General features: G+C 47.2%; 1 protein-coding gene across 2 annotated transcripts; it reads left to right on the top strand.

Moving 5' to 3' along the window:
- Positions 1-432: 432 nt before the first annotated feature.
- best2 (bestrophin 2) lies at positions 433-12,863 on the top strand. Of its 2 annotated transcripts, XM_088603565.1 has the most exons (11): positions 433-882; positions 1,978-2,289; positions 4,862-5,097; positions 5,867-5,961; positions 6,160-6,393; positions 7,339-7,493; positions 8,049-8,126; positions 9,060-9,212; positions 9,968-10,048; positions 10,918-11,072; positions 11,670-12,863. In XM_088603565.1, exons 3-11 carry the CDS (start codon positions 4,946-4,948, stop codon positions 12,523-12,525), a joined length of 1,959 nt encoding a protein of 652 aa, XP_088459691.1. In that variant the 5' UTR covers positions 433-882; positions 1,978-2,289; positions 4,862-4,945; the 3' UTR covers positions 12,526-12,863. The 2 variants fall into 2 exon arrangements, with proteins under 2 accessions (XP_088459691.1, XP_088459690.1); XM_088603564.1 differs by lacking the exon at positions 1,978-2,289.
- Positions 12,864-14,040: the final 1,177 nt, after the last annotated feature.

Raw genomic sequence — 14,040 nt, 5'->3', positions numbered from 1 at the left:
GTTATCAGCATCAACAAATTCAGCGCCGCTTGTTCCAGACTACCGCAACTCTTCGCGTGAAAAAGCTATAAAAAACGGGGTTTTATAGGCACGTCCTCTTAGTTCCCGTTTGCCTCTTTCGACTCGTGTTTCCCATTTTATTCTGAATAAATCCGTTGTGTTGACGTTATAAGAGCGAAACAAAATGGTTTTAAAACGAATCTTTAACAACCCCCTCCTTTTGAAGACGACTAACAATATCGATTTGTTTTCTTAAGCACTGTGGGTGAAATGTTTTTGTTTTACTGCTGTTGAAAATAATTTGCTTTGTTTCTATGCGGTGGGATAAACACAGAAGTGCATTTCTTGTGCTTAATATTCCACCTAGGCTAGCTGGGATAAAACAATGAGAGTGTGGGTCGTCTTAGAAGCAGTCTTGATTGGATTACGGGTGGTGAGAGATAGCAGAGAGGAGGAGGCTTGTGAACACACGAAAGAGCGAGATGAAACAGGTTTCTCCCTCAGTGACACACGCACACACCCCCAGCAGACAATGAAAAAGCTATTTGAAGGTCGGCGGGCTGGCTGGAGCGCTCAGTCCCTCTCTCTGCCCACAGTGAGTTACTACAAGTACACGCCTCGCGCAGTTAACGGGGTTTTTAATGCGGGGGGCTAAGCAATTCGGGGCTTTTGAGAGAAAACCAACTTTCCTGCGCGACTGCCGGTTGGGAAGGACGAGACACCTGTCGGCTTCACTCGGTTACGGAAAGAGGAGAAGACGCACGCTGCTTATTCTGAAATAGCGCACACCGGTGGATAATCCTTTACCCAAAAAACTTGTTAGGCTTCGGTGGATGGTGATGCTTCGGGACATTTGTTTAACCAAGGTTATAGAAGTTCAAGGTGAGTGCTGAATGACTAGTAAAAGTTGCTATGTTTTCTCCGCGGTAACAAATTCAGTTGTGCGGGATGTAACAGTACGTGATTACTGTGTTACAGAGACTGATTATTAAATTACTGGGTGTGATATTGTTACTAATGTTTCGTCCGATTTTAAATTTAAATGCGACTTTTTGGCTATTCTAGAATTTTCGATGAAAATGTTTCGTTTGTTATAACAATCATTATTAGTCATATTTGTGTATGACACCATAGTTTTTTTAAGAAAATGTTTCTTACAGTTACTTAAATATCTGGAATCGGAGTTAATGCGTAGGAGGTGAAATGGGTGCGAGGTAAGCACTGAGAACTACATTGTTTTTGTGATTTTCAAAAAAAGCTCCGGAATATTAGCACCCCAGCGAACTTCACAAATGCCTCCTCAAACATTACAGCATATGAGGTTTATTACAATGTTGCTGGGACTTGCTGTTACATTTCCGAGCTTGATGGCAGTGTTTATGTCCCGGGACCAGCTTGTATTTGTTCCTGGAAACAAACTCCACTGCCTGTGCCTTTGATTTTGAGGTTGTAATTGGGTTTCTGTACCAGACTTTGTGTAGAGTTTGTGCAAGACTCTACTCTGCGGCGCTCATCCTTAAACGGTAGGTGGCTGAGTAATTTTCAGTGGCAGTAGGTTAGTTTTAACTTGTGACCCCCGGTGTAATGCTTTCACATTCAATGTGAATCACAGGGTCCTAATTGCTTCGAAAAGGCAGCCTTCTAGTTTGAAAACACGTCGGTTTGCAAGCCTCGAAGCTACAGTACTGCAGTACATGTAGAGTCGAGTATGTTTTGCTGTCTGGGACTGTTTCAAAGGGTTTGGAAGTTTGACTCCATCCTTGAGACTGCCGTTTAGTATTCATGTTAATAATCCTTACACTCATAGCGCTTTTCTGGACACCTGGATGACGGTGTATCAGCAGCATTTACCCCTATGTGCACTGTAAAACGACACTTCATGTGGCCCAGAGAACCCAGATCACTTCAGCAGCGCTCAGGCATGTACTGTAACAAACAGACGATTCTTATCCAGACATGATTCTCTCCGTCCCGCAGAGAGTAGCGGGTGAGGGCAGTCCCGGTCCTGGAGGGCCGGCCGGTGTGTCTGCAGCTGTTCTCGGTCTCTTGAAAGCAGCCGCCGCACCTGAGCAGCTGGGAGACGCTGTTAATAACGAGCTGGGCTGGAATGAAACCCTGCAGACGCGCCGGCCCGACAGGACCAGAACTGCCGAACCCGGGAGGAAGAGAATCGGCTGCGGATATTCTGCAGCTGCTTCAGGTCACTGCCAACAGAACCTCGGCTTCACATCCTGGGTTCAGTCACTGCAGTCCCCGATAACCGCTCTCCCCAAACGATGAGGCGTGCCCGTAAGTATTTGTGATACTTTTGTACATTTTGTACATAGATATTTGGTACATACAAAGTTAACCTGCCATCGCAAAAAGGGAGCATGGCGACATTCCTAACAGGGAATAATCGAGTTTGACTTCATAATGGGAAGTGGTTTGAAAAAGTGATGATGCGAATTTTGCTGTAGTCCTTTATCGTGTCCTGCAACCTTCAGGCAGGTTGTCTGCGATCTAATGCCTCGCAGAAGTGAAGCCTATTTCTGGAATACCAGTACGTTAGCGCAGATAGTCAAGTCCCATAGGTGCTGTGTGTTAATTTCCCATACGGTTAGGTCCCCAATACACGCTCACGGCGTCCGCAAACTGTACTCAACACGCCAGCTTCGAGACCAATAGTTGTTCATGTGTTAATCCATTTTCTGTATTTTTGTTTCCAACCTGAGTAGTCAATTAAACAATTAACTTAATTGTTTTCTCAATTGGGCATGTACTGTATATTAAAGGTACAGTCCCCCTGTGTATCTCCATGGATCCTGGTTCGATGTTTTACAATTCAGCAACTAGTTAAGTAATAAGATCAAGCATGTAATTGGGAGCGTGGTGGGAAACCCGGCCCGGGAAACAGTCTGATGACATGGCTGCTCTTGGCACACCAAGCAATTCGACTGTAAAAACGGGTCTTCCTAATCCACTTCCTCCTGATCCGGTGCTGTTTTTTTCTCCACCCAAGCTCTTCATTTAATTGAACCACTGATTTGACGATTTTGCTATACTGGTATTGAATTATTTTCACTGCAGGAATTGTCAGAGGTTGTACATTTACAGCACCTATATATTTTCATAAGTTTTTTTTCAAACTGTGCCAGAAATCAGTCATTGAACGATCAGTTACATTATTGATTCAATTAAGCAACGTAGTCAAAACCAACTGCCATGAGTTTCAAGGACCTAGGCTGAAAAGTGATGTAAAGAGTTGATTTCATGCTTTGATTTGTGAAAATAATTATTTTCACGAACCTTTTGATATATTGGAAATATAGTGCAGGTGGGTCAGTGGTTTGCATTGCTGGGGCCCTGGGTTCAATTCTTGGGAGCTGTCTGTGTGGAGTCTGTACGTTCTCCCCATGTTTGCAATGGTTTCCTCCGGGTTCCTCCCCAAGTCCAAAGACATGTTGCTGGGTTAACTGGCATCTGGGAAAATTGGCCCTGGTTGTGAGTGTGTGTGTTTGTGTCTGTAAGTCTGCCCTGTGATGGACTGGCATCCCACCCAGGGTGTATCCTGCGTTGCAGTTAGAAAACATCTGGATGGAAATATAGTGCTTCAACAACACGTCAATCACAAATTGTGAGGATGTAAGAGACCTTCACAGGCCATGCAATCTAGATGAGTATTATCCTGTAAACCAAAAGTAGTTCTATCAGAGCACTTGGGTTGATGAGGAATGATTCCAGTTACCCAGCCTGTTCTCAATGGTTTGAAATAGTGTTTTGTAGTATTGACGTGAAAATGATTTGTATTTTTGGTTTTGAGAAGGGAGCTGTACCTTCCCTGGATTTAGATAGAAACCTCCCCTGATTCCCTTTAAAATATCCATTGGATGTCTGGTGAATCAATATTTTTGTAAGGCGGCGTGTCCCTCGTAAGGTGGGAAGTGGTGATGGGGTGCAGAAACTGGACAGAGAGGTGCATGTGTACACAGAGCCTTGCTCTAATAGGAGCACTGCTTGATGTACAGCTGATGAGAACAGGACGTGATTGATGTGCACACTAATCCTCGTTTGATTCCTGCCGTTTCTTTCACGTTTGTATTTGGGCCTGGAGCATCCTGGAACGTTGTAGGTCATGAGGTAATCAAGCAAGGGGATGGTTTGCCACTTAATCAGAAGCCTGGCATGAGAGGGGAAATGGACACATTTAAAACGTTGGATTTCCACAACTCCGTAGTTGTGTGCACAAAGCCAGTAAAACATTAAACTATCCCATTCTGCTCTTCATCAGTAGCTGCTTTCCGAAGTTAGCTGGCTTCTTCAAACAGCTGAATCCTGTTCTCCATAAGGGTAATAGACTGCGCTAGAAACAGGCTGGAGGAGAGCAGCTTTCCAATAGGTAATGACAGTAGACACTGCCATGTCCTTCAAAGCACATAAGCCCTCTGGATACAAGTTGTGCAGGCTGGCTCCCTCTATTTATCCTGGAGAGCCCCAGCCCAGCAAGTCTTGTAATCCAACATGAAATCGGCAGTTTCTTAAGGGTGCAATTCCATGTTTGTCATTTATTAAATTATTTGATTTGGAGATTGTTTAGGATGATAATCTACATCCATGTTCTTCCACAACACAAGTAGAATTTGCTCCATGACGTTTGAGATGGACTTATAAAACCTGCTTCTCTGTTGTGCTCCAGTCATGCCAGTTCTACAGTGTTCCTTCATACTGGTGACAAGATGAATGCCTGTTGCTCTGCAGAACACTAACGTCATGTTATTTCATGTATGGCTTTTCTTCAGTCTACAGAATGTCTGCCTCCAAAGACGGAGACCCAAGGGAGCCATGAAATAAATGATCGAACCCATGTACCTTGTCTTTCCAGGATTGCTACGCCAGCCCTGGTAGAAGACCATCTCACGCCAACTCTTGCCAACCCTCCAGACCTGACCTTTGAACCCGGGACACCATGACAGTGACCTATACTGCCCGGGTGGCCAATGCCCGCTTCTGTGGGTTCTCCAAGCTGCTGTTGGCCTGGAAGGGAAGCATCTACAAGCTCCTGTACAAGGAGTTCATGGTGTTCTTTGCTCTGTACATGGCCATCAGCGTCACCTACAGGTAGGCCCATCACCCCATCAGCTTGACGGTTGACCAGAACTGGTGCAGGAATCATCTGCATGTACCTGCTTGAATCGAATCAAAGCTGAATATCGCTCTTGTTTTGCGATCTCTGTGAAGCTTGCCTTTGCAATTAGACATTTCATTGCCAGCAAATGTATTGTTGTGCATTTGATAACTTGATTAATTGACTTTACAGTTCAGAGTATTGCCCCGTTTTAAAGACTTGGCTGAATGGCTGCCCTGTTGGGTCATGCCTGACGGTCAGAGTCGTCTGTGACTGTTGTGATCCCCATAGCTCCCTACAAACAGCTGGTACCACCTGGAAGAGTGTTTTTCCCTGGTGCCACTGCCGGTCTGCAGCTGCTGCTATTGACAGGCACCCTGCGTGACGGACACCTTCTCTATCCCAGGCAGTGCTGGGCCAATCGGTTTCTGCTGCATGGGCACTGCAAGTCCCAGCAGGTACCAGCAAGAGTAGGTCACCTGAGAGAACATAGGTAGTTAGTTAAAAGTGTATAGACAGAAATTATAATATTCCCTGATAATAACTTATTTGGGTGCTTGTAGCTTAAATATTCAAAATCCCATGAGGCCATTTCCCTTGGAATAAGTTATTACAGTGATGTGAGTAGGACAGCCAATCCCAGGATCCCAGAATCCTCTGTGTAAGGTAGTTAGTTGTCAAAAGTCATGAAAGCCCAGCCAGGCTTCCAGCCCTTTGCTTGGCTGCCACACTACAGCGTCATGCTCTTTTCCCTTTCTTCAGGTTTCTGCTGCTGGAGGATCAGAAGAGGTACTTTGAGAAGCTGGCCATTTACTGCAACCACTACGCCAGTCTCATCCCCATGTCCTTCGTGCTGGGTAGGTGTGCTCCTGTCCTCCGGGCGGCAGGGAGTGACACACAGGGCTGTTCTCTCTGTGTCATTCCCTTTTAGAAACGCTGAGTACAGTCTCGGGGGTAAGCAGGATCTCCAGTGCGCAGGGCGAATAGGTGCCCTCAGCCCTTCCCGGCGTGCGCCTAGCGTGCCGTGTGTGTGACTGTCCCTCCTTCCCATGCAGGTTTCTATGTCACGCTGGTGGTGAACCGCTGGTGGAACCAGTACAAGTCCATCCCGCTGCCCGACAGGCTGATGTGCGTGATCTCCGGCGGGGTGCAGGGCAGCGATGAGAGGGGGCGTCTCCTCCGGCGCACCCTGATGCGCTACGCCAGCCTGTCGGCCCTGCTCATCCTCCGCTCCGTCAGCACCGCCGTCTTCCGGCGCTTCCCCACCATGGACCATGTGGTGGAGGCCGGTGAGCGTCCACCCGCCTTCCCCTGGCCATGTGCCCGGGGAATCCCCAGTCGCTCAGAGCCTCAGTCCTGCTGCTGGCTCTCATGACATTCAGAGACACTAATCTTAATGAGGCCAGAAAATGGCCTGAAATCTCACCTGGCTGGCATTCCCACTAGCTTTCCAGGTTGAAGATCCCTCTTCAGATACATTTGTCTAGAGCTGTTCCCTCTTGCTTCCCAAGCTGCAAAGTTAACTCATATTGGAAATCCAGGGACCCCAGCCTTGCTCCCCAACCCATCAGTAGGATATCCTTTTAGTAGGGTTAGGGTTCTTTAAATAATGAGTGAGAATGGTCCTGTTATCAGTCTTCTGTCAGCAGTAGGACCTGGAAGATGAACAGTTCCAGCTAAAACCTACTGTGGTGTTTGTCTACTCTCTTTTGTGCTTGGTGTTTTGTCCCACAGTCAAGGCTGCTTAGTGTGACGGGATCTGTATAGAAAGTCTGCCGATGTCTACAGCTGTTGTGTTAGGCTGTGCTCTCCAAGGACTGGAAATAAATTCCTGCTTTAGAACGGAGTCCCTGGAAAAGCCTCCTATTTGTCTCTGTTGATTCCAAACTCCAGCCTTTTTAGATTTTAGATGGTGGACTGGATGGGGTGATTTTTAAACCAAAAATGGCAAAGGGACAAATTGAAAAAGGTGGATCAGTTACATAAAATTTTCTGTAAACCTGCTCACTTGGACTTAAAACTATTTTTTATGAAGATCCATGTTTCTGTTTTCAGTCTGCATTCTGTATTCCAGATTTTTGAGCAGATCAAATAGGGCAGCTTCCGTTTTCAGAAAAGGAAGCATGGTCAGTGCTGCTCTGCGGGTCCTGCACCTTCAGTGCAGGTTACAGTGAGGTGAAAAACGAATCGGTCTCCATACGTTTCAGCTGGAGTGCTCCTGTGTTTCTGTTCAGGGTTCATGACCAGAGATGAGCGCAAGAAGTTCGAGAGTCTGCAGTCGCGCTACAACAAGTACTGGATGCCCTGCGTCTGGTTCACTAACCTGGCGGCTCTGGCCCGCTGTGAGGGACGCATCAAGGACGACAACACCCTGAAGCTGCTGCTGGAGGTATGGCAGGCTGCGCAGGCATGCGCAGGACACCTCGGTTTAGGAAAGACCCTTGGGGCTGAGTTTATTAGGGGTCCTCAGGTGGGACCTGGGAATCGGAAGAGCTGTACATCCAGACATCCTCTTTAATTGGATTTCATTGAAACGGAGTGATTAACAGAGGCTGGATTGCTCTTCATCTCCAAAGAGCACATCTGTAGATTTGAGCCATGGTTATATTTAGTTACTTGGGTAGAAATAATTTTTTCTGGGATAAAAATGGAAGAAAAAACAAAATAGAATAAGATCCTGGAATCTAATGGGCATGCATATAGTAAATGCTAGGCTGAATGGGTCTCCTCTTGGATAGGAATCCCTGTCTGTACTGTCGCACTAGGGGACTAGCCTTCTCTGGGGATAGAAATGTTCTCATATGAGTTGTACAATACTTGCAAGTCTTTGAGATCTAGGGAACTGCCCTTTTCCCTTTCCATACCCTGATTTTTGCTCTCTGCGTGACGGAGATTGACCCCAGTTTTTACAGTGGCTCTCTCTCCTGTCTTTCTGTCTGGCCAGGGGCTCAATGAGTTCCGAGGCAACTGCAGCATGCTTTTCCACTACGACATGGTCAGCGTGCCTCTGGTCTACACGCAGGTGAGTGATCTCTCTCTCCACGCTGGGTTATTAAATGGTGGCAAACCAGAAGCCCTGCTGGACTTTCACAGCAGACATTCACAGGCCTGCTGCAGATCTGTTGGTTCCACAAAGCGCTTATAGGGAATTCAAAAACCGATAGATTGACGACCTGGGATTGGGGATTGCAAGGTCTTTTCATTAGGTTTGTAGCTCAATTGGTTTAAGAATCCATATCCGTAGGCCCTGTGGCCTTACAGGGCCAAGAGAAGGGATCCCTCAATCACACATGTCCACTTGACCTACTGTCATACTTGATGGGAAGGTGATGACCCCAACCTTTCAGCACGAGTTTTGAAATGCATATTTTTTGGGGGTTTAATCCCAAATCTAGGAACTTTCGGCCACACCCACCCTAGGCATGTAGTAGATTAGAAGGTCTAAATTTATTCCTGATTATGGATCAGATGGATATTTTACTAATGGTTTTTTAGTTTGGTAGTTGCCTATAAAATTATTTGGGCATAGGTAGGAAATAAACAGCTCCTGCTAACTGTAGATTAAGCTGTGCTTTTAACTTGGCTGATTTCATATTTATTTTTTTCGTCTTAAAATGTTAAACGCTAACCTTTTGGTTTTGTGACACCCTTTGCCCTGTATCTATACAAAGACAAGTAGAAATGGCCTGCTGGTGAAGTGACTGAAAGAAATCAGCTGTGAATTGAGATTGTGAATTGAATCTTTTCTGAAACCTTTAAAACTATGCAAGGTGACCCAGTCTGTACCAACTTGCGTTCTGCTATAAACTGAGGATATGAGTGTGTGTACAGTACGCAGCCTGAGCACCTGTCGGAAAAGGAGAGGAACCAGTCAGCCTGGCGGGAGAAAGATGTCCTGTTCTGGTGTTTGCTCCGCGGCTTGGCTGTCTGTGATGGAGGGTCTGTCCCTTGGCAGGTGGTGACCATCGCGGTGTACAGCTTCTTTCTGGTGTGCCTCATTGGTAGACAGTTCCTAGACCCCACCCTGGGCTACCCAGGTCATGACCTTGACCTCTACATTCCCATCTTCACTCTGCTGCAGTTCTTCTTCTACGCCGGCTGGCTGAAGGTAAGAGCAGCAGGCCCGGGGTGCGAATCTGGCAAATCCAGCGGCTTTGCTCCTGGGGAGTCCTTGGTGATTCTTTCATGGAAACCTGTGTTGCATCAGTTAAAGGGGAACTCCTACATTTTTTTTTGTTAGATTTTGGGGTTAGAATGAAATGTACTCATCAATGCCAATTCTGACCACAATGAAAATAAACTGCACTAATGTGTACAACCTCCAATTTATATAAAATATGGCAAAGCACCATATTTGTCATTGTCTGTGATTCAGAACTAGGCAACAAACCTTCTGGTGAGGTGAAGTAGCCCTATTACACTGTAAACAAGCAGTCTTTAGAATACATCTCTTTTAATTCAATAGAAATATTGCTCTTGATTTCGATATGGTTTTGTCTACAAATACTACCTTCTTGTTAATTCTGAGTTGCAGATCACACTGGAACATTTCTGCGGTGAAATGACTGCTGCACATCCTGTGCTTGATCGCTTGTACATTAGTCATTACAGGGACTAGTGATCAGGAAGGGCTGCATCATGTCACAATCTTGCAAACTCTTACTATCACCTGGAGTGAGCCCAGCGATGGCAACCATACAGTACTTTCACAAAGTTCACACATTTGTGCTTAATTCTGAGTTTTTTCAGAATTGTTCTATGCCATCACTGAATTTATTTTGATGCAGAGATTTAATAACGACTCTAAGAGAGTCGAGACGAAGTAAAGGTTGTTTTCACTGACCTGCCTGCTGTGTCCCTCAGGTCGCAGAGCAGCTGATCAATCCCTTTGGCGTGGACGATGACGACTTCGAGACCAACTGGCTCATTGACAGGAACTTCCAGGTGCCTTCTTCGTCTTCAAAACTGCCAGGCAATGCTATTAAAGCCACGCAACATGATCAAGTGAACCAATTTCTTCCCTCAGACACGCTGTCATGATTGTACACCATCTAACTTGTAAGACAAAAATAGCAATGTGTGTTACTGACCGATTACAAGCTTTTCAGTGTGGCACTCATTCTCGTTTGGTGGAGATCATAGCAAGGGTCTAAAAACTTTATCTTGATGTGTATATCATGTACAATTTGGGCTGTCTTAGGTTTCTGTGAAGGGCCCCCGGGTTCAGTTCCTGGGCTGCTATCGGTGTGGAGTTTGTATGTTCTCCCTGTGTTCATGAGGGTTTTCTCAGGGCGTTCCAGTTTCCTCCTACAGTCCTAAAGACATGCTGGTAGGTTCATTGGTTTCTGGGAAAATTGGCCCTGTGATGGAGTGGTGTCCCAGGGTTGATGCTGCCTTATGCCCGTTGCTGATTGAGATAAACTCCAGCTTCCTCACAACCCTGAATTGGATGAAGCCATTAGAAAATGGATGGATGTGTGACAGTGTGATCAGTGGTGAGTGTATTGAAGTGGAAGAGAACGGCCGTTATAGTAGAATATTTAGTATATTATGACTTCATAGTGCGGCCACACGGAGGGGGATGGATTAATTGAAGTGGCACAGTTATTAGCAGTTTCAATCTAACCATTGCAGCGAGGGAATTTGCCATCGGTGAGAAGCACAATGGTAGCACCTTGCAGTACCTGATCCAGTTTGCTGAACAAAACCTTACTGTGCCAAGGAAGCAGGGTTCTAACAAAGTGGCCAGACCGCCCTCTGGCCTGTAGCCGCCTGTTCTCACCCTGAGGGCCGCCCCTGCTGTGCTTTGCCAGGTGTCCATGATGGCCGTGGATGAGATGTACGGCGACCTGCCGGTGATTGAGAAGGACCGCTACTGGAACGACTCGAACCCGCGCCCCCCCTACACAGCTGCTACCGTGTTTGTCCTGCGGAAGCCCTCCTTCCAGGGCTCCACCTTCGACATGACGTGAGTATCTCCTGCACGATGTGCAACAGCAAGCAACCTTGATCCTGTGCACACACCAGAGCAGGCACAAACACCTCCCACCACTTGCAGTTGGTCAAGTTTAGAAATGTACGGACTAAGGCCGTCTTGGGTTAAATGCGCTAACTCGTATAACAATTTTGCAAAGAGTACAAATGTACAAGTGGAATACGTTGAAAAGTGAATCCTAAAAGCATGACGGAAAGCTAGAAACTGGATTTGTACTTGTGTTCTGTGTAGGGGCTGTATACGGCTGCAGGTGTTGCAGAAAACAAACGTTGCTGCAGGAGTCAGAGTGAGAGAGGAGGCTGGGGAGAGTGAAATAGTTCCTATGCCTGGAGCAACAGGACTTTTATTACTTGTCTCCCCCTGCTATTGCAACACACACAGAAGGGAAAATGTAAATGGAGTAAAGAGGCGAAAGCAGGTTTAGACCAAGTTGGAAGTTTCTCACGTGAACCCCAAGCGATTAACACCACACAAGGGAAGACGGGCAGACACTGGCAGGGCCCTTTCTCCTGCCGGGGGGTTCTCTGTGTCTTAAAGCGCTGTGGGGGCTGCTCCCTGTTTTCCTCGCAGGGTCCCCAAAGAGGAGATGCAGTTCCAGCCGCTGGAGGACATTGCAGAGAACCTGGAGGAGCCCCACAATGCCCACAACAGCACGGCGCTGCTGAACCGGCTGCTGAGCGCCGCCCCCTCGCCCGCCAGCCTGGGCAGCGCGTTTACGCGCACCACTGCCCGCCTGCAGCGCCTCGGCCGGCGGCCCAGCTGCGACTCCGACAGCAGCTCCCTCAACTCCTGCCTGTGCCCGGACACCCAGAGCACGCTGTGCAGCTGCGGAGCGGTCAGCCAGCACGTGCCCCTCAGCGCCATCCAGTTCTCCACGGGCGAGTGCGAGGGAGAGGCCTGGCCGCGCCAGCCCAGCGAGGAGGCCGAGGCCGAGCTGCCAGCCCTGCCCTCCGGCGACACGGTGACACTCCCCGCGGCGGGTGGCCAGGATGAGGAGCTGGCCAAACTCCCCTGCTGCCTCACGCCCACGCCTGCGGCAGAAAAACGAAACAGGGTCCCGGGGGCGAATCCCAAGGAGGGCTCCGGCCTGCGGCTGTCTCCGGTCCATGGGAGCTCGGTCCAGGATTTTGGCGCTTTCCACGCAGGTGACAAGAAGCAAGCCCCGCCCCTGCTAACACTGCCCAATGGGAAAGGGGCAGGGCGGTCCATGCTGTGCGTCCCGACCAATGGCAGCTTGAATTCCGTAGAACAGCTGGAGCAGCAGCAGCCCCCTCTTCGCTGCCCAGCCGTTGCCAAGTTCAATCAGCGCCTCCGCAGTGTCAGCATGGGCTCAGAGTTCAGCGGCCCTCTCCCACAGCTACACCTCAGCACGGGAGGAATGCGTCTGAAGAGCCAGTATTGTCCCACCGAGACAAGCATCTACTAAGGCAGGAGCAGAATGGACTGAATCCTGGGAAACGAAGTGCTACTTTCAACCTGCTCTCGCTCTAAAGAGCAAATGATACTCTGCACATGGAAGCTGGGAAACCAAAAAAAAAAAGGTTAAGCTTTTATAATGGAGTAAGTCATGTGCACGTGAAAATAATTTTTTCCATTCACAGTAGGAGTTCTTGGTTTAGGAGTTAGCGTTGCATCACTTTCCAACAAAAAAGTTTTATAAATTTTATATTGCTTCTTCTTTCTTTTGTTAAGGCTGTCTTGACACAGCCAAAGTATTAATTCTTTGCTCTTCTAAAATAAAATTGTCTATTTTAAAACTAGAAATGGGGGTGTCTGTTTTCTTTCTAGGTGAGCTTAGACAGTGAGCCCTAGGAACCTCAAGGCAAAGGTTATCAAAGCCTTCCTGCACGTAGTCCTGTTTAGAAAAGGTGGGGCTGATTTCCGGATGAAATTGAATGATGTCCATGGGTGTGTGAGTCTTCAGCCATGTTCATGCTTACATTTATTGGTTAGTTTCATATTCGGTGATATCACCCTTTATTAAAGGGGTAGGGCAGGCCCTGCAGGCATGCAGAGGACACCTCCGCTTAGGAAAGACTCTCAGGGCTGAGTTGGTATTAGGGGTCCTCTGGTGGGACGGAGGAGCCAGAAGAGCTCTACATCCAGCAATCCTCTTTAACTGGATTTCATTTTTAAAAAATGAAACTAGGGTGAATCCCAGTCATTTTTTTTTTTTTTTACTTCTTTAAATACCATGACTCAACCCCTACAGATGTGATGAATTTGTTACAGGGGTAGGAGTTGGTTTCTCTAGAATGTAAATATTCTGTTTGTTCTTATGAGACCTTGGATTATCGATGAATAATAATGATCACAAGTGAGCTAGGGCTGCACCAGAGGCCTCGCAGCCTCTGGGAAAGAGAGCAGCAGAGGTCAGGCAACTGCAGCATGCCTCTGGTCTGCAAGCACCTGAGTGATTGCACTCTGCATGCTGGGCTATTAAGTGTCAGCAAACATGAAGCACTGCTGGATTTTCACAGCAGACATACACAGAGCTACTGGTTCCAGAGAGCTGTTGGCCTTACTGGGATTTGAAAGGAATTTACAATGTGCAGGGCTGAAGACCTGGCATTGTAACATCTTTTGATTAGATCTAAAGCTCATTCAGTTAGATCAAGAAAAACCTAGAATCCCCATTAGCAGAGCCTGCAGCTGTGTAGGTTCAGGAGAAGGGAGCCCTCAGTCACACATGACCACCTGACCAGGTGGTCACCCTTGACATGAGGGCAGGACTATGACCTTTGAAATTCTATCGGACTTCCATCTGAAATCTAAGAAACCAGTCTCATCCAGCTCAGACGAGAAATAAAGGAGAAGAAGGTCAGAGTTTTATTCCCGATTGAGATTGAGCAGGATACTTTTTTTTTTAGTTTGGTAGTTGCCTATAAAAAGTTTTGAGTATGCATAAGAAACAAACAACTCCTGTAAACTATGGATTAAA

The sequence above is a fragment of the Lepisosteus platostomus genome, chromosome 13, assembly GCF_059453375.1.
Source record: "Lepisosteus platostomus isolate fLepPlt1 chromosome 13, fLepPlt1.hap1, whole genome shotgun sequence".
Taxonomy (NCBI): domain Eukaryota; kingdom Metazoa; phylum Chordata; class Actinopteri; order Semionotiformes; family Lepisosteidae; genus Lepisosteus; species Lepisosteus platostomus.
The sequence above is the reverse complement of the archived record's forward strand: the minus strand, read 5'-3'. Positions and strand labels throughout refer to the sequence as shown.

Coding starts and splice junctions, on each gene's coding strand:
- best2 (XM_088603564.1), top strand. CDS start 4,946: ATGACAGTGACCTATACTGCCCGGGTGGCCAATGCCCGCTTCTGTGGG. Junction 10,049..10,917: donor TCATTGACAGGAACTTCCAG/GTGCCTTCTTCG, acceptor GTGCTTTGCCAG/GTGTCCATGATGGCCGTGGA. Junction 11,073..11,669: donor GGCTCCACCTTCGACATGAC/GTGAGTATCTCC, acceptor TTTTCCTCGCAG/GGTCCCCAAAGAGGAGATGC.